Source organism: Orbicella faveolata, unplaced genomic scaffold (assembly GCF_042242905.1).
Source record: "Orbicella faveolata isolate gen_17 unplaced genomic scaffold, um_ofav_v1 contig_14, whole genome shotgun sequence".
Classification (NCBI taxonomy): domain Eukaryota; kingdom Metazoa; phylum Cnidaria; class Anthozoa; order Scleractinia; family Merulinidae; genus Orbicella; species Orbicella faveolata.
In genome coordinates, this window is record NW_028301541.1 from 3,469,795 (window position 1) to 3,493,637 (window position 23,843).

The following is a 23,843-nucleotide window of genomic DNA, read 5'->3' on the forward strand; positions in this document are numbered from 1 at the left end:
GAAATAACAGGAAGACCACATCACCGAAATCTACGCTAATGAAGACCAGGTCACTTATCCACAACCATGATGTTTCCCCTGTTTTAATATGAATCAATTATGCCTCAAATTTCCTGCTTATTAACTTTTGGCTTTCCATAATTATTGGCAAATGTTAAAACAGGGGCAATGAAGAGAAAGCGCTATCACTTGTAATCCGTATTTATATTTCACACGTGATAACATATACTTTGATTTGGTCCTTCGCTTTTTAATCCTTGAATGCAACAAAAGGCTTAGTATCCTGTTTCTGTGACCGCATGCAGCAAGGAATGTTCAGAGATTTAGAAGCCACGTCGCGGATCGCGCATCTTGAGAAGTTTAGCCTAAATTTTTCAATTTCGTCATTTGTAATCCGTGTTGATCTTGTCCATCCTCAACCATTGATGTTTCTTTATATAAATGGTTTATTTTATTTCTTTGGTGTTTTTCTATCTTAGTAATCTACTATTTTCAGGTTTCCTTCAATTGAAAAGAAATTTTGTACGAGGCCAAAATAACTCACACATGATAACGACCATGGTAATCATGTTTTTTTTTTTTCTGAAGATAAAAGACCAAGAAACAAGCGATTCAAGTCAGTCTTGAAAGTCGATAGAATAACCTCCCACAATCAAGTTTAAGGTACCTGTCTAAAGTGACCTTTCTTATTTTAACAAAAGAACTAATTATTTTTTCCTATTTAAGAACATTTAAACTAGTCATGCATCTTGTGACTTTGAAAGATTCAAAACTAAATTCAACTCGACTGTTCGTTATTATTCTTGCCATTCTCATTGTAGCTTGTTAATATGTAGAAATTCTAGTAAAATCTTTTTTTTTTCAATCCCATTTTGTTTTCATAAGACTGTCAACAGACTCTCGGTGGGGGATATTGCGAAAACTGAAAAGGACACGAAACGTACGTGGGCAACTGACTCGTCGGCCTTTTTCAAACTGATCTATACCCGACTGGAAATCCGGTTGACATTTGAGGTGGGGTCAGTGGGGAAGGGAAGTAGTCCACTGAAAGGTCTTGGTCAAACAAACTGTTGAAACGTCCCAAAAACCTTCTGCCCGGAATGCTTCGGCTTGCGAAAACATTTAAAAGGACTTCAAATTCTCGACATGATTTTCAATTACACTTTTCAAGAAACCCATAATAACAGTGATAAAAAAAATTATTTTTACACAATATGCCTATTTGCTTACCATGGTGAACAAATTAACCATTCCCTATTGAGATCAAAACAGTCTAGAAACCATATTTTTTGGTGCCCCACATACCTAAATATATAGCTGATGCAAAGGGTCTCCCAGCCCCTCCTGAACCTGGGGTCACTATGAAAGGACATGTACTCCCATTCAATCGAACAACTGTGCACATGTGCTGCTTTTTCGTGGTGGCCACTTCGATCAAATACTCGGTTACAACTGAGTAATAAGCAATTGAAAGAAAAATCATGGAAAATGCACGTTCAAGGCTATTTCTCCTTCGTCTTAAAAGAATTGTTTTGCCTTCTACGGTAATTTTGATACAGCTTAGTCTTGTTGCTTTGATAAATTCAGGGAACTGAATTCATCACAAACCGTAAACGCAAAGGTGGAACTGAAATTGTCAACACCTTATGTTTGGTTTACAGCATACAAAACCCTAAAGTTCTCAGTATATCCCAACATACTGAGTGTTCAGCTAAATATACCATTAGCAAAATGTAAACCAACCTCAGTTTTCCATTCCTGGGCAAATGACAGTAATCTGTTTAAACTTACTTTTCTCGACGACCTTGCGAGAGACTTCAAGTAATAATGCTGCGTTTTTAAAATTAAATTAGCGATTTCCTTGACTGAGAAATCTGATACTTGTGTCGGAATATTGCTCAAAGTGTCCACCTTTTTCATTTAAAAAGTGACGAAAGACGGATTCTGAAACAAAACGTTTATTATTATATCAAATGCAAATTACACCTCTTCCGATAAAGTTAATAACAGAATTTTTACAGTGGCAACTTCGGCTGCCATCGAGACGAGAGGTTTGGTCATCTTTAGGTCAATTTAATAAACCCGGGTTTAAATCGATAGCGAAACTGATCATTTTCCAAGGTTCTTTAAAAAGTGCGAAGTCAAGTTTCCCGGTAACTAATTTTCAGCTCAGTTGTAAAAACAGGGAACATTCATTTAGCGTAACTTCAGCAGGCTAATTATATTACACGAAGCAATATTTAACAATTAGACCCGTAGCCCGCAAGGGCTACGGGTCCATAGCCCATGAGGCGAAGCCGAATGGGCTATTGACCCGCGGCCCTTGAGGGCGAAGGGTCTAATTGTTTTAGTATCACCCAACTAGTCGGACAGAAAAGGCAATAATAAAGTTAGCAAATGCAAGTTGAAGAAATATTTATTTGGGAATAAAACGAAAGAAAGCGTCACGCTCGATTGCACCAATTTCGCTACTCGAGGACTATTACTAATAGTCCTCTAGTAGCGTAGCCAATTAAAATGCAGGATTTGCATTAGTCCACTAGTTGGGTGATACTAATAGTACTCAGAACCTTCTTACAACATTGATGCTTTGTCGGGAGATATGTAATGAGAATACACACGGATAATCATAAACTGAGTATAAGGGATACTTGCTTGATGTTCTACCAGCTTCTCATAACTCCAGAAAAATTAAATGTCAGAGGTAGTCAGTATGGAGCCGGAATTGATTTTGCAAGATGGCACAATGGGACCACGGTAACAACAAGCAAACATAGTTGTTTTGTTTTTATCGTTCAGTTAGTATATTACTTTCATTCCAATATTTCATCAGGCAAACATCATTTTATCTGTGATTACTGCTCATCGGGTTAAAGGAGCTACGTCACGGTTTGCGCATCATGAAAAGTTTAGCCTAAATTTTTCAAGCTCGTCGTTTGTAATCCGTGTTAATCTTCTTCATCCTCAATCGTCCTTGTTCCTTTATTGTTTATTATATCTCTTTGGTGGTTTTCAATAGTAAGCTATTATTTTAAGGTTCCTTCAATTCACAGTTAACTTTGTACGTGGCCAAAATAACTTAAAATACAACGACTGAGCTCCTTTAAGCATTTTCTGCACTTCCGTTACAGTACGAAGATATAAACTCTTGCACTTGACGCATAAACTGTAGAAATTCAGGCAATTCAGCTACGATCATTTCCGGTTCCCAGTCCTCTTCACTGAGAGCTTGGTCCCATTTTTCGCAATGCAGGTGGATATCCGTCTGAGTACAAAATAGTAAAACGTCATTAACTGAAGCTGCTGTTCTTTTCGAGTGTGTAGTTTAATTTACGATTTAAGATTAAATAATAGTTTCTTACCGTCTCTCTACTATCCTCTTCTCTGGCATCACAGGACCAGGATCGTTCCTTGGAGACAATCATGGTAAATCCTGGGCGGGGAGTGTACAGTGTCCGACGGGAACATCTCCAGTGATTGAATAGGAATCCCTGGGGTAACGTCTCGTTTGGGAGGAGTAGACCATCGGCATCGGTAAATGTTAACTTGGACAGATATTGTGATAAAAGATGCGTTGCTTCTTTCTCGCGTACGCCGTTTTTGTCCGCAATGGCATTATCTAAAGAACCAAAATGTACGTAATATTTTATTTTATATTTCACGCAACATTGGTGGCGCGGTGACCTCATGATTTGTGTGCTCGACTCCGGATCGAGCGGTCCGGGTTCGAGCCCTGGCCATTGCTGTTGCTGGGACATTGCTGTTGTGTTCTTGGGTAAGACACTCCCACAGTGCCTCTATCCACCACCGGCGAATTTAATGGCAGGGGTAACCCTGCGATGAACTAGCATCCCATCCATGAGGCAGTAGTAATATTCCTAGTCGTTTCATGATACAGAAACTGGGATAAGCTCCGGCCTGATGAGCCACTAGGCTCGTATATACCTGCCTATCTTAAACAGCTCTACTTTTCTTCGGAATGCATGAGCCCCTGGAACAGGCTACGGAGAGACATGTTACAAGGAGTAATGTCTCCGACCTGTTAAATGCACCCTCTTGTGAACAGTACATGATTTTGTCGTTGCTACATGTCCCTTCGTGGTATCGATTAAAAACAAAATCAGTAGATTTTAGTGCAAGGAGGAAATAGGAACAATCAGGAAACTATCCCCAGAGGTCCGGGGAGGGTTCCCAAATGAAAAGGTCGAGGATGTCCGTCGAAAAGTTTCAATTTAGTCCCATGAAGGAGATTAAACTGGAAGTGCCTTTTCGAGCTTTATCTGACTCCGAAAAGATACAACTTGAAACGAAAATGACATCTTTTTCTATTATTATTTCTGCGAGTACACTGCGAGATACTTTGAGGGCTAAAAGTACTGGCGTTTTTGTCCCGAACACCCAAAGTGAGGCCCAAATCCTTGATTTGCACACACCTAAACGATACGACGAACACACCCCGACCTTATTTTCACATGGGATCCCTTCTCGTCCCCCGATCGAACCCAGGGAATCTCATTCTCATGTACCAAATAGAGCATGGCAGTGAAACGCACGCACAAACATACATGGGAGTCGTTGAAAACAGCTCGGAGAATTATGTTACCTGAACGTGCTCGTATGCTTAATCTACAATCGATGTCACATCCAGGAAATATAATGTTGGCCTGAAGGAATTTTTTGGATTGTAACACTAGCCACCCTCGGCATCTCAGTCTTGTTGGTTCATCCTCAAAGCGCAGTTCTTCCACAACATTCTTCAGGTCTCGAAAAGGGATTGATATTTCCTCTAGTGTCTTCTTAATGCCCCCCTTTGCCACCCAAACCTGAAATAATTAAGCAGAGATGTGCGAGTTATTGACAAATATTGGAGCGACTCACTTTTAAGGACGGTGCCCACTAAATACAAAGGTTTTTGCGCCAGGTTAGGACCACGCAGAAAAAGTAGATCTTTGCAAGGGCTATTAGAATCCACAAAGAAAAATGGGGGTAACCACGCATTTTTTCGAGAAAATTAACCTTGAATCTCAACAAAAATGCTGAAATTGATAGAGAGCTCTCGTCATTCAGTGTCAGTAAAAATACAAAGATCTAAGGGAAGTTCAAGTAAAAATAACAGCTACGAATAAAGATTGCTTAGTAATGAGAAAGTTTTCAAAGAGGAAACAACATTTTTCATTTTACAAAACATGTTTCAACATTCCTATGTCATCTTCAGTTGCAAATGTTTGACGGTTGTACATTTGAATTTTCACTGTGTAATAAGAAAGTGTTTTTAACTGAGAGCTGCACTATGTTAGCCAGGCTTTGCAGGAGATAACATCTCTATTCTTATGCACGTGAACAGAACATCGGTTCCATAAAATGCTCACGTATTTCACTGTTTTAGCAGAGGTTTAAGTACAACAGACAACAATCTTCCACCAGAAACGGGGATGAAAAGAAAAGCATATCTACGATTCAAAGAATAAAACGCGCGATATATATGTATATGTATATGGGTTACCCCAGCATTAAATTAGCCGGTACCGATTTATACACCTAGGTAGAGAGAGGCACTATGAGAGTAAAGTGTCTTGCCCAAGAACACAACACAATGTCCCCGGCCAGGACTCGAACCTAGACCGCTTGCTCCGGAGACGAGCGCACAGGTGGGTAGGTACATAGACTAAAGAACAATTTGGTCGAAGCATCAGCTTATGATGCAGATGCAATGAAGAAGGAATTTAGAAACAGAAACCGCCAATTCTAAAAGCTCACCTTGCATCTTATTGATTGACTTCTTGGACTCAAAAAACTTAAATCATATCTGGCGATGAAATCCTCTTCATTCTGTTCACTAAATGTGTCATACACCACCTTGTCTTCAAGCTCCACGCCTTCTTTGAATGCAACGAGCCACTCATTTCTTCTTTGGGAAGTCGCTTGTAACTTGTTCAATGCCTCAGTAATACTCCATGTCTCATCAACGTCGACTGTGGATATTTTAATCAGAGTTATTGATCTAAAGAAATATGTTGGGCTGCATCGTCGGGGTGCAATACAATGAAACTGTTATCTATCAACTTGATCATGAAGTTGATCAAGACAAATTTGTCCGCGGCTAATATGCTTAGCGTCAGATTCACACACCCGCTACTGCACTTAGCAATGTCCTTTATCAGCTTCGAGATGAAAGGTATTAGTAGATACGTTTTGATATATTTAGGCATGTGCATTAGCTCTCTGGTGCGTTTATACTCATACAGCTGTCGCAGCCAAAAACTGAATGGGTTGAAGACTCTAGGGATCTATCATATTAGCTCAAAAATGCCAGGCTCTTTCCAATGTTTAGGAAATTCCGGCGATGAAGAAACTCCACTTAGCTAGAAAGCTACTTCGCAAGAAGCCCACTATTAAATTAGCCCAAATAAGTGCTTTAAAGTGCTTTATGGCTCCAAGGTACTGTGTGTTTATAAAAATACATCCAAGAAAAGGGTGGTTCAAGAAGTGCAATCTTGTTTTCACGACCGTGAAAAGTGTGTTTTGCTTATATTGAACCGATTGAACAATTCGAAAAGCAAAACAGAAGACGGTCTTATTCCTCTGTTCTCATTTCACATTACTTAATGCGACTTCTACTCTATTTTAGACCTCAATTTACCAAGTAATTATTTCGTCATACCTTCATCCGGGTCCCGGATGATGAGTTTTCCGAAATGGCTCCACATGTCGGCTTGACATGTCACATCAGATTCCAGTTTAATATTATGCAGAGAAGATAAAACACTTCGAGTCAGGCTGGCATTGTAATCTCTTACTGTGTGATTTAGTGCGCACGCTCCCTGCAAATTGATTGGTCGAATGTTAGTCTTTATTATGTGGCTAGCTCCATGAACGGGCAAGATGGAACTATCTTGTCCGCTCGGGACTACCCGCCGTGTCCCGCAAGAAAAATTTCCCCGAAAGCCATATAATAAATCCTTTATTGACCAAGCTTGTTCGGTCAAGATGCAAGATGGCTGGATATTGCCCTCGTTCTTTTTTTGCGCGTTTATGGACCTCGACTCCGTCTCGGTCCATAAACAAGCAAAAAAAGAACTTGGCCAATATCCAGCCATCTTGACCTCACACTTGGTCAAAAACCCATGTATATAAGTTTGGTTATATAGACTTTCAAATTATCTCTTCGATAACGGGTGGAGGGACTTCAACTGATTATTCATACAAATATAGAAAACGTTAAGACTGAGCTCCTTTAAAGTTCCTCATTTATACAAACCTGGGATTCGTATTCGTCAACAGGTTTCAAACGATACTGTGACTGTGCTCCAGGCAGTATCATACGCTCCCTTTCATTCAAAGGCACAAGTTTAAGTTCGCATCCAGGCAGAAGGTGTCGCTCGTCAATAAAGACACAAATCCTGTTTGGCCTGACTCTTGCTGCGGCCTTGGAAAAAGAAAACAAGGAGTTTGCTTTTGATATTTATGAACAACCGGCAGCTGAGCTAGCTTCCAATTAAAAATTCTTGTGGTAAGCTTGCAATTTGATTGCCCACGCAGTTACTTTCTCTTGAAGTATAGAAGGCCCTAGAATCGCAAACGCGATCTTGCAAGCGTTGTGGCCAAGATTTAGACTGAATGTGTTAAACAAAACTGTCGTCTGGTCGTTACATTGTAGTTTTATCGATAATCTTTGTAAAAACAGATAATGCACTCAATTGGTTGTGTACAAACACAAAATCATAGTGCTCGCTTGCTGATATTTAAATCATCAGCGTCCCCACTTCACTATCGCAGATCAAAGGCTCATGCTGACAATCTAATCTTTCCACGACCTGGGCAATATTTCCCAGTCCCAGGGACTCTAAACTAACTCGTGATTGCCTTGATTTGCAGAGAAATGGACAGGGGAAAAATAATTGCACGCTCGGTTTGGAGCTTGCTGGCCGAAATATAGCCCTACTTACTTTGAAGACTGAAAAAGTAGCCAAGACCGACTTACGCGCACCGTAATTTTGAGCAACTTTGGCTTGATTTCCAGGAACTTGGGCGATATTTGCCAGTCCCGGGGACTCTAAACTAACTCGGTATGGCCTTGGTTTGCAGGGAAATGGACAGGGGAAAAATAATTGCACGTTCGGTTTGAAGCTTGCTGGCCGAAATATAGCCCCACTTAATTTGAAGACTGAAAAAGTTGCCAAGACCGACTTACGCGCACCGTGATTTTGAGCAACTTTGGCTTGATTTCCAGGAACTTGGGCGATATTTGCCAGTCTCAGGGACTCTAAACTAACTCGGTATGGCCTTGGTTTGCAGGGAAATTGACAGGGGAAAAATAATTGCACGTTCGGTTTGGAGCTTGCTGACCGAAATATAGCCCCACTTAATTTGAAGACTAAAAAGACTTATTACGCGCACCGTGATTTTCAGCAACTTTGGTTTGACCTAGAGAGATCACAAGCTGTACTGGGTCTCTGCTTAGATTAGTAATATAACCAGGTGAATGTTTCTAAGAAAGGGAAGCAATAGAAACAAGGAGGAGCTAACGTGATATACAGTTACATATATAGCCCTTGTATTAATTATAGAAACGTGTTCAAGTTGCTTCGCAGCCGCAACATTTATTTCACTTACTTATTTCATTGGATAGGTTGTTTTCTTGAAGGAGGCTTAAACAAAACATTGGAACAGACATTTACCCAAGTCTCTTGAATTTTCCTAAGGTAGGCGATTCATGTGTAACACTTACCACTTTGGTTCTTAGCAGATACTCGGCATGTTGCACTTTTTTCTTTTCCCCTCTCACATACAGCTGATGATCTTGCCTTTGACTGACTTCTGCCCCGGTTAGAGTACTCACGTTTCGAAGATTGTCTCCCCCCGGACCTCTTACGTACTTCTTGAATTGGTCTGGAATTTTTACAAGTTGACCGGGGGAGGCGTGCAGGCTTCTATGATTCACAGTTGGCTTCTTCGCCTTGAATTGGAAGGAACGTAAAATATTGAACAATTATGCCACACGCGCTTGTTGGATATGAGATGATAGATAGCCAACGAGGCGCGTATAGAAACCCAAAATAAAAGAAAAACTCCCCAAGAATAAGGCGTACGCTTACCATATTTCTAGAGCATGGTTTAATTGCTCATATACCATGATGGCTAAGCCATTGAAAGCTCTTGAATTGCATTATCCAATGATCCAGTTTTAAATAATGTAAAATATGACTGATTGCCTAATTAACTGAATGCCTGTCTGACTGACTGACTGACCAACAGATTGATTGACCGAGCAACCAACCGACCGAACGACTGACCGACCGACCGACTGAGTGACTGCGTGACAGACAGACAGACTGACTGAATGACTGGTTGATTGATTGATTGATTGATTGATCGATCGATCGATCGATTGATTGATTGGTTGTATACAAAGTGAAATACACCCAGAGGGTGGATTATTTGTGGAACACTACTCTGGAGAATGAACTAAAATTGACTCTGAGATATGGCATTAACTATATCTCTGCTCATTTACCACAATATATTTCATTAACGTTTCTTTTAAACAGTCACGTACCACCTTTTGATTGATTAGTTCTCTGGCTTGTGCTCGTTGACCCTCATTACCAAGGACATGAAATCCACTCGGAGTAGCATTGTTGTCAGTCTTGGTAATCCTTGTACCTGACTTCTCTTGTATAGCTTTAATTGTACTTCCTTTCTTGCCGATTACAAAGCCCATGGCGTTTGCAGGAACAGCCACAAACTCACTGGTTTCTTCTTTGCAGTTCCTTCTGCGGTCATCATATGCGGTTCTATAAGAGAATATAAAGGCCTTAGTCCCAAGGCTATCTCCGTGGAACTCTCATATAAAAGGACGAGGGTGCTCGGCGGAAATTTTACAAGGAACCCCTAAGAGGTACCAAGATCCTGTTTTGTGGGCGTGGCTTGAACGTTTTTCTCCCTTGAGAGGTGCCTATTCTTCCGTAACACATTATCGCCTGTGATATTTTTTGGCTTAATACCTTAAAAGGTATCGTAAAAGCTCCAGCTGTGGACCTTTTGAGACTGATCTCCCTAAGAGGTACCAAAACTGCTTTTTTAGCCCCTAAAAGGAACGACGAGCACCGCCCTCCTTTTTATATGGGAGTCCGCCGGAGATAGCCTTGGCATTAAGGCCTTTATACTCTCTTCGTCCGGGAGGTTATCCTTCTCAACTTACTCTTAGATCGCTCCCCGCTTCAGATCTAGAATTAGCCAATCCTGTGACGCGAATATTACACTTGTGGTGAGCCCAAGCAACGCGCTTGGTAACATTATCCGCGGTAGAATTGGATACCACATCTAAAAATAACTTGAGAGTGACTTCCTTGAGATTATTCCTTTTTCTTTTAATTTCTACGCTCTCGGTAAAAGTCTAAATTTTACTAGTATTACTTCTCATCCTGTTTATTCTCAGTTATTGCCGTATGTATTTCAGTGCTGTTTTATACCACAGAGGACACAGCAAGAGATTCTTGCCAGAATTCCGAACAATTGGCATATACGCGTAAGAAATTATTATACGCTAATCTTGTGAAATAATTATTTCAACTTAACTTCGTGACATCAATAGCAAGAGTTGCGTGACCGATTGTTATACATTGCAGTCTTTACCGATCTGACCTGTGCATTTTTCCCCCTCAGATTTATATCAAGCAATGTGTTGATCAAAATGTTCCAGAAAATCAAAACTATTTTCATTAGTATGAGACATTATTGCATTTCTCTCAGCGGCTGCTTTTCACTTTAATTCATTCAACTTTCTTTCTTCCTGAATATCAACAATATTCAAATGCCTTAATGTAATACGGAAATATAACGAATACAACTGATTTAAGTTAAAGTACTGAATCAGGAACAGTTAACTCGATATATAAAGAGGAAGCAAGTTGTTTATCTACTAATATAATGAAATTATATACGAAATTCATCTGATTTCGAATCTTTTGATTAACATAACTTAGCTTAATTGAACCGCAGCTAAATTTTAACTATGCAGCTCAATATTTACCTTGGTTTAGCGCCATTCGTCGATTTCTTTCGATTATGGTTCCTTCCTTCCATGACTTAACTTGATATTTACTTTTAGAAATCTTTTATGTATCAGCAACAGCCATCATGGAATATCAGCTGTTTAAAGTTCAAACGCTTTTATAAAAATACACTCTCAAAGCGGAACCACTTCCGGTCTAGCTATGACCATCACGCAGCAACATCGTTACCAGTCTTCCGCGATTTTCTCTCGTACCCTTACAATAACTGCAGAAATTCTCGCGCGCTCATTGGCTAATTTTTATTTCCAATAAGCGGACAGACAAATGAATTGATAATTTATGCGATGCGTCAACGAGCGAGGGCGGACAATTTGACTTGTTATCGTAAAAAAAACAAACTGATGTGAGTTTTTAATGTGTCTGTCCTGTTATCGACAATTAATTTCGTAAAATGAACAGTGTTTCTTTCCAGTTTGAAAGAGAACTACGATTCCTCTTGCAACTCAGATGAATAGGAAAATATATAGCGTATCGATTCCGGTAGATTAATAGGATGCGTAGTCTTTCCACGGACCCTCTATTTGGTTTTGAATTCGTCGGGATCGCTGGCAAAAGTATTAACCGCAGGGATTTGAAAAAGCCCAAACACAGGGGGGTGGCGCCTGGGCTCCGCACTCTCTCTCGCGCGTTCGCATCGTTCGCGTGCTGGAAGAAAAACAATTCCTGGCAAAAAAAAAAAAATAAAATGAAATAAACGCCTCTTAAACTGTTATGTTATGAAGGCGCACTTTTTGGGCGTTCGTTTCTCCCCACCCTACCATGGAAGAGCCTCTTGCACAGTATGCTCCTGCAGGCATGTAAATGCAAACCTGTAAGTTCCTGTGATGTCTCGCCCTAGTAATTTAAATGTGAGAGGGTTCTCAATAAATTTACAAACACGGTAAATTGAGGTATACGTAAACAAAGCTCTTCATACACACACTTTTATTCATTTACACACTTTATTTAAATAATAACGTTAAAAAGAACTTAATACAGTAGTAGCATTAACCCACAGATAGTCTGAGCTAATCTAGGCGGGTTATGTCTTTATAGCTCCGATACTCTTTCTACACAATTTTTATTGTCAAAGTTCAGGTCTTTTGTAATTCTGCAATAATCTAAAAAGGTGCTGGGGTTCATATCGGGTTTCTATCATACAGATGCAATCACATCTGCCTCTTTTCTGTGTTCATAACTGGAGAACTTGTTCTTTGCTTGAATCACTCGCCACCCGCCATTGCTTGTGGGGCCACATTTCTCTGAACTTGTCGTAGAAACTGTAAGAACGTAGGTAGCTTGGCCGTGATCTGCTGTGGTTCCCAGTCTCCTTCTTCAAGCAGCCGGTCCCATTCCTCACAGTGGAGGTGTACATCCGTCTGTTACAAGGAATGACAAAGAAAAAATAGATATAATTAATTCGGACACATCGAGAACGACATGACTGACTAACTGTACGACTGACGGACGAAGGGACAGACGGTCATTGGTCAGGCGGACGCTGAGGTCATATTGACTTGACAGTTGATTAACTGCCTGATTGATTGACTGAAAGAAATCTTACTGATTGACTGGCAGGCTGACTGACTGACTGACTGACTGACTGACTGACTGACTGACTGACTGACGCACTGACCAGCTGGTTGGCTGGCTGACTGACATTCAAACATCAGAAACTTGAACGAGTATTACAAATTAAACAAAACGGGGTTAATATCCTAACTGGCACAGAGAAGGCCAACCAGATGGCTATTTACAAGCGAGAGGCGAGGGGTTGAAGCTAGTTGACACGGGTCTACCATAAAACAACCAAAGCTTGACCTCAGAGCTCGAGAGAGACTTGTACTCACGACTCCGTATTTCAAGTCCAGCTTCCTAGCCACTCGGCTACGCTACCTCCTAATTTGGCCTTATTATAAATTATACCATTAAAGGTGTTTCATCGAAACTTTTCACATCAGTCTCGTCGATATCCACGTTGTTTGTTTGATCTTTACAGACAGTAAGACTGAACTGTTCTCCATCTATTTCATACTGGTAAGTTTTCCTCAGACTGCGGCGCTGATAAAACAGGTCAAACCCTTCAGGACGCTCGGAGACTGGTGGCAACACCAGCTGACCTTCTTCAATCTTCATTCCCATCAGGTAAGTTTCTAGAATTTTGCTTTCTTCTTCAACTTCTGGTGTCTTGAGAACATTTGGACCTAAAGAAAAAAAAACATTAACTGTGGCACTAATAGGCAACTACGATTAGAACTTTCAACCTATTCAAGCTTATTATTGGCCAGTTTAGAGTTGAAAATTAAGGATTAAACTGGCATAATCTGTCATGTCAAACAGGAGAAGAGGGGGGCCCTTAATCGAGGAAGGGCGCTTATTTCAAATTTTGGCCGATAAGAGGGCGAGGGGCGGTGCTAATTCGAGGATTTACAGTAATGGAAGAACATGGCAAAGAACAATGGACTTAATTAGCAATGACTTTGCTCAAGTTTTCTCCCGGTAATGTCACTCACCTGTTCGTATTGATAAACGGCAATCAAGTTCTTTGGAGGGTATCAAAATGTCGACTTTCATTCTGTGATGAAACTGAGAGCAGATATGGAAGCACGGCGTGTTCGACGTATTTTCGGTCTGCGCATGCTCATCAGACACCACTTGGGTCAAAATGTTCTTAACAGGAATAGGCGCGTTGCGAGAAAATGCAAAGGAGGATGCCTTAGCGCCTTCGTCTTGAGAATGTTCCTCGGTTAGCCATGCCTATGAGGTCACAACAGAGCAACGTATCATTTTGCAAAGAGAAAACCAAAATTTCAGATGCTCAGCACCAAAGCGAAAATATTTTAGAGTATTAAAGACGCACGCGCCATAGGTAGTGTGCATCTGGCCTGGGTTGTTCGAAAGGTGGATAACGCTGTCCACTGGATAATTAAATCACTATCCAGCGGATAATTATAACGTATATGGTTTGTTAACACTTATCTACAGAATAGCAATTTATTCTGGTGGATTGCCTTATCCATCAACCGTCACCGGGGCCTGGAGTATTCAGAGATGTACACCAGAAGTGTTCAAGTCAAATTCGGAAAAACAGGCCAGCTTGCAATAGGATAGTGCTTTAAAACAAAATAAGCGGTTCTCTTAGATATCATTATCATCCTTTCCTTTTTCTCAGCTGTGAAAATATGGCCTTATAGATATATCCTAAGAAGAAAATGGAGCCTGTGTCACAGACAGTGTATACACGCGCGGCTGTATAGCAGGCCGTAGTTAATAGAGGGGATTCCCCTCTATTAACGATGAGCAGGCACAGGAAAATGTAGTGATTATTTTATTACATGTAACTATAACATAGTCGTGTTAGTTTCGTAAGTTATGTTAGTATCATTGTAACTAAACTTACGATATTGCAAAGAAATGCGTAATCAGTGATTAACGTTACTATTCTAAGCTACGTTAGAATTGTAAGTTGAATTAGTGCTACAGCATTAGTCATGTTATGGAATGCTAAATAACACGTGATATTGTCAACTTGTAAGTAAGGTTAATATTGTATGTAGTATTGTAAGTAATGTTGCTGTTTTATGTAATGAAAATATTGTAAATAGGTTGGTTATTGTAACAATAATCAAGATAATAATATTAAAACAAACGACAACAATTGTAAAATACCTTAACACGGGCGTCTCTAAACGAAGGAGTGAAGAATGTGAAGTCGTATCTTATGTCTTCCTTAGCTGCATAAGATGTAAGATACTTTTCGATTTGTTCAACTTTTATTCTCTCAACGCCTGCCTTGAAGAATGGATTCCAGCTTTTGCCATCCCCAAACTCAATTTTCTCTTTGATATCGTTCAGAGTAAATGTTTCCCTCTCTTCGTCTACAATAGAAGAAAAAAGCACAATAAAAGCTGTTTACTTAACATTAAGAGAAGGAAGCTGGCGAATGAGCGCGGTGCCTCTTCCCCTTTCCAAAAGCGGGTCTGGACTGAGATGAGCAAGTATAAATTTCTGCAAAACTTTAACTATCAGCTGTAAAATACTGCGTTTTTTGACTGATAGCTTAGATATGAGATCTGCAAAATTTACTGACATGAATACTGAATTAAAAAACGTTTCCTGTTCTCAAAACTGAAATAAAACGCAGTTAATTTGCAGCATTGTAAGTGAGTTGATAGCTAGGGGTCTTATCAAAGCCTTCAGCCAAGTTTAGTATGAAAGGCACCTTGAGGGAATTAACTTATTTCTTTTCTCAAAAGCAAACAAGTGAGACAACATCTCACCTTCATCAACCTTAGTTACGTAGGCGTGACCGAAATGACACCACATATCCACTTTGACCATCTCTTCGTCCTTCTCTTTACGGATTTGTTTTAAAACCTCAAGGACCTTTTCTTCCAAGCTTTTTATCTCAACTGAAGTAAAAGGTGTTTCCTGTTGAAGTATGAGATGCGGTTTTGATCATACAATCATTAACGTTTTGTGGTTCTATAAGGACCTTTGACATGCCTCTTGTTACCTACCCATGTTTAGTCAATGGAAAAATAAATTCGAGTAAGATCGAAGTTACATTTATATTAGAGAGCTCACAGGGCGTGTACGAAAAGAGAAACACCTGAGAGAGCGACAGTACTGAAAACTGAGTAGGGGTGCTTATAAACATACAGTTGATGAAGTGCTCAATCAAAGTGAGTAACTGTTATACAGAATCAAAGTGCAGTACTGGAATACAATATATATTTATTGAAGTCTATCAGCTATCACGAATGCCGTTCTCCGATTGGCTAAGCTATTCACTATCTATTCTTTTGCGAATAGTACGGCGGCCGCTTCTTTGTGGTTTCTACGTGTCTGTCAAGAGGATTTAGATAAAGTTTAAAACGACTAGTAGATTTATACTGAAACAATTAGATTATTCGATTTCTATGCGTGATAGTTGACTTGAGGTGCGCCCTCATCAACTACCACGCGATAGAAGTCTCGAGCTCATAATCTGGTTATTAAATACAGCTAAACCACATCCGGAGCTTTTTTTGGTTAATCTAAATTCAAGTTAAATGACACACCTCTTTTAAGGGATGCTCTAGTAGTTTCAGTTTGAAGCACTTCTCTCCTGTGCCAGCTTTGAGTTGCGGCGCCGCGGACAGCTCAAACTCGTGGTTCTCTTCTAACTGAGTCGCGTCAACATGAACAAATCGTGCAACAGGTACAGCCAACTGGGAACGTTTTATTGCAACATTCTTCAAGAGAAAATGATGATGAAATTATTCAACAAATAAAGAAGTCTAAGCCGTCTATTAGACTGTGATAAAACACGACGGGCATTTGAGAACACGAGGGAAATGTAGAAAACACGAGCCGCAGGCTAGTGTTTTCTACATTTCTACATTTCTCTATGATATAGAGGTGATGTGACCAAAAACAATAAAACACGCTTTTTCTAAGCGTGCACAGGGTCCTATCTATATTATAGGGCTAATTATAGTATACACAGTGCTTGGTATGCATTGTCCTCGTTTTCTGCTCTCAGGCTAGAAACTCAGTTACTCCCAGATTCATAATGCCTCTACCTATCTGGTTAAATATAGATCGGGATAATGGCGAAATCAGCTAGGCATGCTACTTAGGCCCGGTCCACACTACCCCGAAGAAATTGGAAAACGCAGCTTTATTTCTACGGTTAGGCCTACCGTCCACTAATCCGTCACGAAAACGGAGCTTTTCGAAAACGCTCTTCAAATCGGAGGAATTTGAAAACGCCGGCTTGGCGGAAAATATCCTGAAAACGGAACATTTCGAAAACGATGATGTCACCGTAATTACGTCATTTCCCTGTACGAGTTTTGCTCAAACACAAATCCAAAATGACCGGTGATTGAGCAGAGCTGAAGACTAGCGAGAAAAATATGCTTCAACAAATGGGATCCGGATCGAGATACAGGACTAAAACAGGGACTCCGCAGTTACAAGACTAGTGCCGCAAACCTTTCTGTCGCCGTACATGTTGACTCCTCTACAATACGTCTACCAAACCGAGAACGATCAACGAATTAATGTTCCGAGATAAAAATGAAAACTGTGTGACTGACTTCGAAGTAACATTCTTTTTCGGTTTGGATTTTACCTTATGAAGAACTAACCAGGACTGCTTCTTTTAAGGCTATTACTCTCTCGTTACCTAGGAGTGCAATGGACATTTCCGAACTCTTAAGCTAGTTATTCAGTCATCTCCTCACCACAATGGCCTTTATTTCCCGTATGACTTTCTTTTCTTTCTCAGCTGATCCTTTGATGTACAGGTTGTTATCGATGACTTTCAGAGCCACCCCAATATTAGTTTCGATATTGCTCAGTCTTTCACGCCCTTTTCCAATAACTTGACCCATAAATCCTTCAGGTATTACCATGTCCAGCTTCCTAAATCCTCCTTGACTTGGGCTTCCTTCTTCACGGGCACTCTGTAAAGTAACACACACTAAAAAAATGCTTATGATCTTAGAAGAAATGAAACCCAAATTCTTACAGAGTGTGCTCGGCCGGTCAATTTATTCAAAAGTGTAGAACTGAGCCCATGTCTCATCTCCGCTCAATCAATTGCTTCATCGAATCAGCGCCAATGGATGCGATTAAAATGAAGAAAAAGAATAACGTAAAACAACAACAATAACAACAAAAGCTATCGTTCAGCCTAGCATGTTATAATTAACAGTTTATTAAAAGGGAAATCTGTTTGCATAGTACTGTACTGCGCCCTAAGAAGTACCCAAGGAAACGCATTTCAATTTGATAGAGTCGAGAAGACTTCTCCGAGTTAATAAATAAATAAATTCATAAATAAATAAATCGTAAGTGAGAAGATCGTAAGACAGACATGAAAACAAGTTTGTTTTCTAGTACCTTCGATCCATCACAATATGGTTTGTGTATCGTATCATCTTTTCAGTCTCTTACTTTACAATCCATGATTGATAATCTTAGGTGCAAATTGCTGTTCTGTAAATAACCTGGTCACGTCCCCAGAGTCGAAAACTGACCGGCACTCCTAGTTATGAACTCTTTTACTTACACTCAGGATTTCTTCAATTAGCTCTCTAGCGTTGTTGCATTGGTCTGTTGTCCCTCTTAAGTGGGCGTGATTATCTTTTATGGATATCTGGACACCAGTTCGATCCCTTATCTCCTGCAGGGTGCTTCCTTTTCTTCCTATAACAAGTCCCACTTTGGCTTTGGGGATTGGTATGCGCTCTTCTTCACCGCTGAAAGAACGAGATTTATTGCCTCTTCTGGCGTTTCTTGAATATGACATCTCTGTAAAAGAATGAGAAATGAATTACCGCAAAATTCACCAGTGGAATTATTAGTTTTTTTTAAAAAGAATATTTATGTGAGAGAATTTCTTGTCTAACTACCTACCTGCCTTCTCATGCTTACATACCTACTTACTACCTTCTGTTCACACGCAGGCAGCTACAGGAAACCAGGCCTTAACCTACCTTACTTCCTATCTACCTTCCAAACCCACCCAGACAGGTCACATTATCATAATAGTGTAGTTCCAGAAAATATCCATACCTCCCCCACGGAAGGGATTTTTCCTAAGATCCCCCACCCCTCGGGAAATTCCTATTGTGCTTTATACATTTCTTTTTGAAATTTTTGATCTTAAAGAACCGCCCACCCCCCAGGAAACTCCAATCGCTTCTGTTGGGCTGAGTATGAATATGGAACAACACATTATCTCATTGATTGTACGTATGATTATTGTTTTTACTTTTTAGCATAAACGTGTAATTATTTGAGATCGTATTTCATGATCCTTACTTACATATTTTTTGAAAGTTCTGCTCATATATTATATTATTTCACGAGCCATAATCGGGGAAGGAGACCGCAAGTCTCGGGATTCGCACGCACCTATGATATGGGACAATTTTTCTATTTTTAGAACAAATTGCGCCATCGTGACGTCATATATCCGCGCGGATTCACGCACATGTCAGGGGCTCTCGCGTGGATGTTGTCACGTTGCGTGATCAAATGGTGAGAGTTGAGAGATTCTCTTGCGTATTTTTCACAGCGATGGCAGGGAATAACGCAGGGAATACGAACCAGGGCACTTATATGTAGTTTTATGCTCTGAGCTAACGGAAAAGGTGGGTTTTTCAGGGTCGAAAACAAGACTTCAATCTCGCGCTGGGAATGAATAATAAGATCTGCTCAAACTAGTTATAAGCTTACGCGTATGCTTAAGAATATAGCAAGAAAACTCTCTACTCTGGTATCGAGTTAATTTGTGAGTTTCTCAGACAATGTTTAATCATAACCAAAACCTGTTTTGATGGTTTCTTATTGTCTCTGCTTGTTTGGTGAGTTTGCAAAGGTTTTTGAAAGGAAAGTCTGACGCGTACAATTAACTCATTTGCATAGTGCAGTTCGTGCACTTTCAAGTCCGAGTCGGTGTTTTCAGTTGTCAACAAATCTTGACAAAGATTTCTTTCGTTATCTTTTGTGCTGAGATGCTGCAACAAATTTCACGAATGAAAAAAAGGCTACTAACATCATGAGTGTTTCTTCAACATAAGCATAGCGAAGTTTTACACTGCGAAAATGAAAATAGACAAGGAGTTTTGATAACTCGATCAACAAAATCGAAATCGTTACTCCAAGTTGATTAAAGAAAGCGTCATCGTAACTTTTTTGATTGTTTCTGCTTTATTCACATATTTTCAGCTTAGGTTTTAATATGTTCTCAAAAATTTATCAATCTTAAACATATTTAAAAACTATGCAGCTATTGTTTGAGTTCGATGTACGCTTTCACACGAAAGTGCGGCGGAAGTACAATTTGTCATGTTTACTGACTGTACAAAACACGCATCGGCGGGCGGCGTCGACAAAACCTGGATCGGACCGGACCAGATCACGGATCGGATCACGGACCGGATCACGGATCGGATCACGGATCGGATCACGGATCGGATCACGGACTGGATCACGGATCGGATCAAGGAAAAAAATTCAAAATTTTGTTGAGCAAATTGCACTAGAGTGACTACTGTGAGCAGAACGTTTTATTTAATTCAGGTGTGATATTCCTTTATTCTTTTATAATATCAAGCCAACTGGGAGCTGGTCACAGATGATTTTTTTTCAGGCTGTTGGGTTTTGATTGCGATGATTAATCATGTCTTCATAACTTTCTCCGCAGTTCAGATAATGATATTTCGTGTATTCACTTGCATCAAAGGTAAACTGTCATAAAACGAGTCAGTATGGTAATAATAGGACGAACATATGAATAGAAATACAAAAACTAAAAACACTAAAAAATTAAACACCTGATGATTTCAAACAATTTCCATTTTTGAGACAAGTCTATACTTTTACAAGATGTGAGTTTGGAATACGATATTTCGCACTGGAATAAAACGAAACAAACCATTTGTATTTCAAGGAAATATAGCTGTTTTACAAAAAATTCTAGAAATGACATCGATAGTGTGAACGATAACGCAACCCGAGAATAAACAACATTTTAGGAGTTACGTCACGAGTTTTAGAGTTATTTTTAGGGTCGTAAAGAGTTGCCTTTAAATAGAATAAAACCTTAAAATGATCGTGTTCTAGGATAGAAAACACTTAAGAGGCAAGAACAAATCAAAACGGAATGAGGATCGTTAAGGATGGCAAAGATTAACGGGGATTGCAAATGACGAACTTGAAAAACTAGGCTAGATGTGCAAATTGTGACGTAGCTCCTTCAAAGCAAGTCATGTCCTTAAGCTTTCGTACGTAAGTTTTCTCATTAACTGTAACGCCAACTGTAACGCTCACATCTGACACGAAAAAGTAACCGAGAATTAGCCACTGATAACAATTTCAAAAACGAGAATGGGAGGTTCACGCAAGCTTCGAGCCAACTAACTTTCAAATATGACTACATCTGCCTGTTCATTACAATTTAAATTCGTCGTAAATTAGGCGCTTATGTGGCTTTTTAAATGACCTCTTGTCATTCTCTGTAATTAACATGTCATTGCGTCAAATTCGGGATTCTTATTTTCATTTAACATATTTTAGTTTTCCACTTTTATTTTTTATTTGTTATTATCTTATAAACGGTTTGATTTTTGTTTTTGATTTTTTCTTCTTTAAAACTTTGTTTTTTTTTTTCTGTGATCCGATCCGTGATCCGATCCGTGATCCGATCCGTGATCCGATCCGTGATCCGGTCCGTGATCCGGTCCGTGATCCGGTCCGTGATCCGATCCGTGATCCGGTCCGTGATCCGATCCGTGATCCGATCCGGTCCGATCCAGGTTTTGTCGACGCCGCATCGGCGGGCGCTCTCATTCATCGACAACAGAGAATTTACTGGATTTTTACACGAATAAAACTGAGCAGTATCTACGGACGTAAAGTTATTAAGCCTCGATGAAACATCAAGCGTTGCTTACAATTCAAGCGAAACTCAAACTAGCAATTATTTTGTTTTACTTTTCGGTCGCGATAGACTGACAAATTCCTCGCAAGCGTGTGGCAAGCGGAGCTATGAAACTATGAAGTCCTGAAGCTCTGCTATATCTAAATATATCCAGCTAGTTTTTTACTGTGTAATGGAAAAGCTGTTAATCTTCAACATATGTGAAATTTAAAGTGGAGTAATGTACAGCTCATGTGAAAGAAGCATCAGACGGAACACAACTTGGTCAGCGATATATATAAGCTTACAGCGGAACATACCTAAATTCGGCACCGTCTTACTTCACTCAAACTGGAGCAGCTTACGACGAAAATACTTAAGCAAAATTCCAACAGACGTAAACGCGTTGAGTTGTGGGGCAAAAACATGAAACATTTCGGGAATTTCGAACGCCATTTCCCCCGCGCGACATCCGCAAAAATCCTCGCAGCATGTACGCGCGTGTGCCGCAGGTGATGGCGCAATCTGTTCTAAAAATAGAATTATTGTCCCATATCATGGGGACAACCCCAATACTTGAAATGGCGCGCGCTTACGGTCTCCGTCCCCGATTATGGCTCCTGATTATTTACATTTAATTTTAATTTTAGTGGAATATCTGCAAATTAGCTGGTGTATCATTTATCGCCAGCATGTCACATGTCACACCTCACATATAGCTAAGTGTTTTACACAATAAACTTGTATTGCATTGCATTGTATTGTATTGTCACATTTATAACCACCCCTTCCATATCCCTCTACCGACCTCTGTATGGAATCAGAATACGGACACTGTTCCAACTCGCTGAATGTACGCATTTGAATTTCATTGTATTATCATTTCAATTGAGTTCGTCCTAACCTATCCTAAATCAGGACATAACTTCATTTATGGTGGCTCGCCCGGTATGGAGTCTTGGTTGGTTACTTTTATCTACATAGACCGTTTTCACGTGACGTCATCACTTCCTAAAATCCAAAACTTAAGAGCCACCAAAGTTTTTATCCTCATCAGGCATAAGAGGCAGTATATTTATATCTGTTTATAATTTTACAGCTAAATAGCGTGCTTCGTTTGGAAACCAGAGCATTTTGAATTTCCGGCAGGGTTATGAAGGTGTGTGACACAAGGCTACGATCGAGTTTGTTGAAAAAGTATATACTTATCTCATGGTTTTGAGCCTTTTTAGAAATTAGAGCATTAGGAAAAGTGCTTATGTAAATGCTTGTTTGTCCAGTACTGATAATCAGTCGCCTAGATAACCAAAGTAAGTTCCAGATATTTACACTATTTTCCGGCCGCCATATTGGTGTACCACGGATGGCGTTTTCATACTGGGTTCTGTAAATTTCTGCGAAACATTTCGACGAATATCTAAAGTTTGGGGAAATTACACTCATAGGCCTAAAACTTGGAGAAGTGTCTTATTAAGCTATCTTCTATAATATCACAGTTTCTTAGCTTTTTCTTTTTTTATTTTTTTTTTATTGCGTGACAGTGAAAACGATCTACACTTTTAATCAATCTTTTTTCTGTCTTATTTATCTGTTATGTATATTTTAAACAAAACAACTGAACGTATTGTCGAGCTGTCAGATGGTATTGGCTCGGAAGAAGGACAAATTACAGGGCATCAGCCAACTCGAAAGATTTAAGATAATGACAAGTGCATTACAAACATTATCCGGAACAAAATGGCTCGTAGCTCGGAATTTTCGGGACGAAAGCCCGTTCACGTCCCGTTGTCGGCGACGCAGACGGTCTTTACAACAGCAGCTAAGCTGACTTCCTTGTGAGCAAGGATACGAATGACACAGATGGCCATCTGTAGGTGTTCTATATATTCGTTAAGCCATCAACAGAGTTTACCTCAGCTCTTGTATTTACCTCATTTTAGAAACCAGAAAATTAGCAGCATTGCAGATTGCACCCGGAAGCATACAGACTTACCTCTGTTTCAGGACGAGGCAAGCTTTTCTTCCGCTCACCACCAGTGTAAGGAAGATATACCTTGCAAAATGGCGGCGATGTGGCTGTTTGTGCTGCTGCACAAGTTATCACGACTTGAGGCTGCGGTTCAGCTTGTTTTGACAGCATTGTTCGAGGAAACGAAATACGTTTTCCGTCAAACCAACCAGCGAATGACTGCGGGATACGTGATTCCAAGAAACTGACCTTTGGCTTTACAGATTCCCGGAAAGATGAGCTCATAAAGACGATAGTTTTCCTGACCGGTAGGGGGATGGATGGAGTTGGACAACAGGCATTTTTTTGCTCTTTGCAAACGACAAACCTCTCGTTTCTGTCAAGGGAAAGGAGCGCTAGC

At 40.0% G+C, this 23,843-nt stretch overlaps 2 protein-coding genes across 3 annotated transcripts; both read right to left on the reverse strand.

Moving 5' to 3' along the window:
• Nucleotides 1–1,942: 1,942 nt before the first annotated feature.
• Nucleotides 1,943–11,755, reverse strand: LOC149113661 (uncharacterized). 2 transcript variants are annotated; one of them, XM_089287300.1, is made up of 9 exons: nt 11,033–11,755; nt 9,560–9,794; nt 8,729–8,956; nt 7,259–7,426; nt 6,662–6,821; nt 5,758–5,972; nt 4,604–4,823; nt 3,363–3,619; nt 1,943–3,265 (listed from the first exon to the last, which is right to left on the reverse strand). In XM_089287300.1, exons 1-9 carry the CDS (start codon nt 11,083–11,085, stop codon nt 3,104–3,106), a joined length of 1,698 nt encoding a protein of 565 aa, XP_089143426.1. In that variant the 5' UTR covers nt 11,086–11,755; the 3' UTR covers nt 1,943–3,103. The 2 variants fall into 2 exon arrangements, with proteins under 2 accessions (XP_089143426.1, XP_089143425.1); XM_089287299.1 differs by having other exon boundaries at nt 9,557–9,794.
• Nucleotides 11,756–11,997: 242 nt separating this feature from the next.
• Nucleotides 11,998–23,721, reverse strand: LOC110069365 (uncharacterized). The gene is made up of 9 exons (XM_089287302.1): nt 23,468–23,721; nt 18,118–18,359; nt 17,288–17,509; nt 16,118–16,291; nt 15,335–15,485; nt 14,724–14,932; nt 13,568–13,811; nt 12,981–13,258; nt 11,998–12,433 (listed from the first exon to the last, which is right to left on the reverse strand). Exons 2-9 carry the CDS (start codon nt 18,355–18,357, stop codon nt 12,278–12,280), a joined length of 1,674 nt encoding a protein of 557 aa, XP_089143428.1. The 5' UTR covers nt 18,358–18,359; nt 23,468–23,721; the 3' UTR covers nt 11,998–12,277.
• Between the last annotated feature and the right edge of the window lie 122 nt (nt 23,722–23,843).

Coding starts and splice junctions, on each gene's coding strand:
- LOC149113661 (XM_089287299.1), bottom strand. CDS start 11,085: ATGGAAGGAAGGAACCATAATCGAAAGAAATCGACGAATGGCGCTAAA. Junction 7,427..8,728: donor ATCTGCTAAGAACCAAAGTG/GTAAGTGTTACA, acceptor TCTTTTTCCAAG/GCCGCAGCAAGAGTCAGGCC. Junction 5,973..6,661: donor CATCCGGGACCCGGATGAAG/GTATGACGAAAT, acceptor AAATATCCACAG/TCGACGTTGATGAGACATGG.
- LOC110069365 (XM_089287302.1), bottom strand. CDS start 18,357: ATGTCATATTCAAGAAACGCCAGAAGAGGCAATAAATCTCGTTCTTTC. Junction 13,812..14,723: donor TTAGAGACGCCCGTGTTAAG/GTATTTTACAAT, acceptor GTGACCTCATAG/GCATGGCTAACCGAGGAACA. Junction 12,434..12,980: donor TCGATGAAACACCTTTAATG/GTATAATTTATA, acceptor TCCTTGTAACAG/ACGGATGTACACCTCCACTG.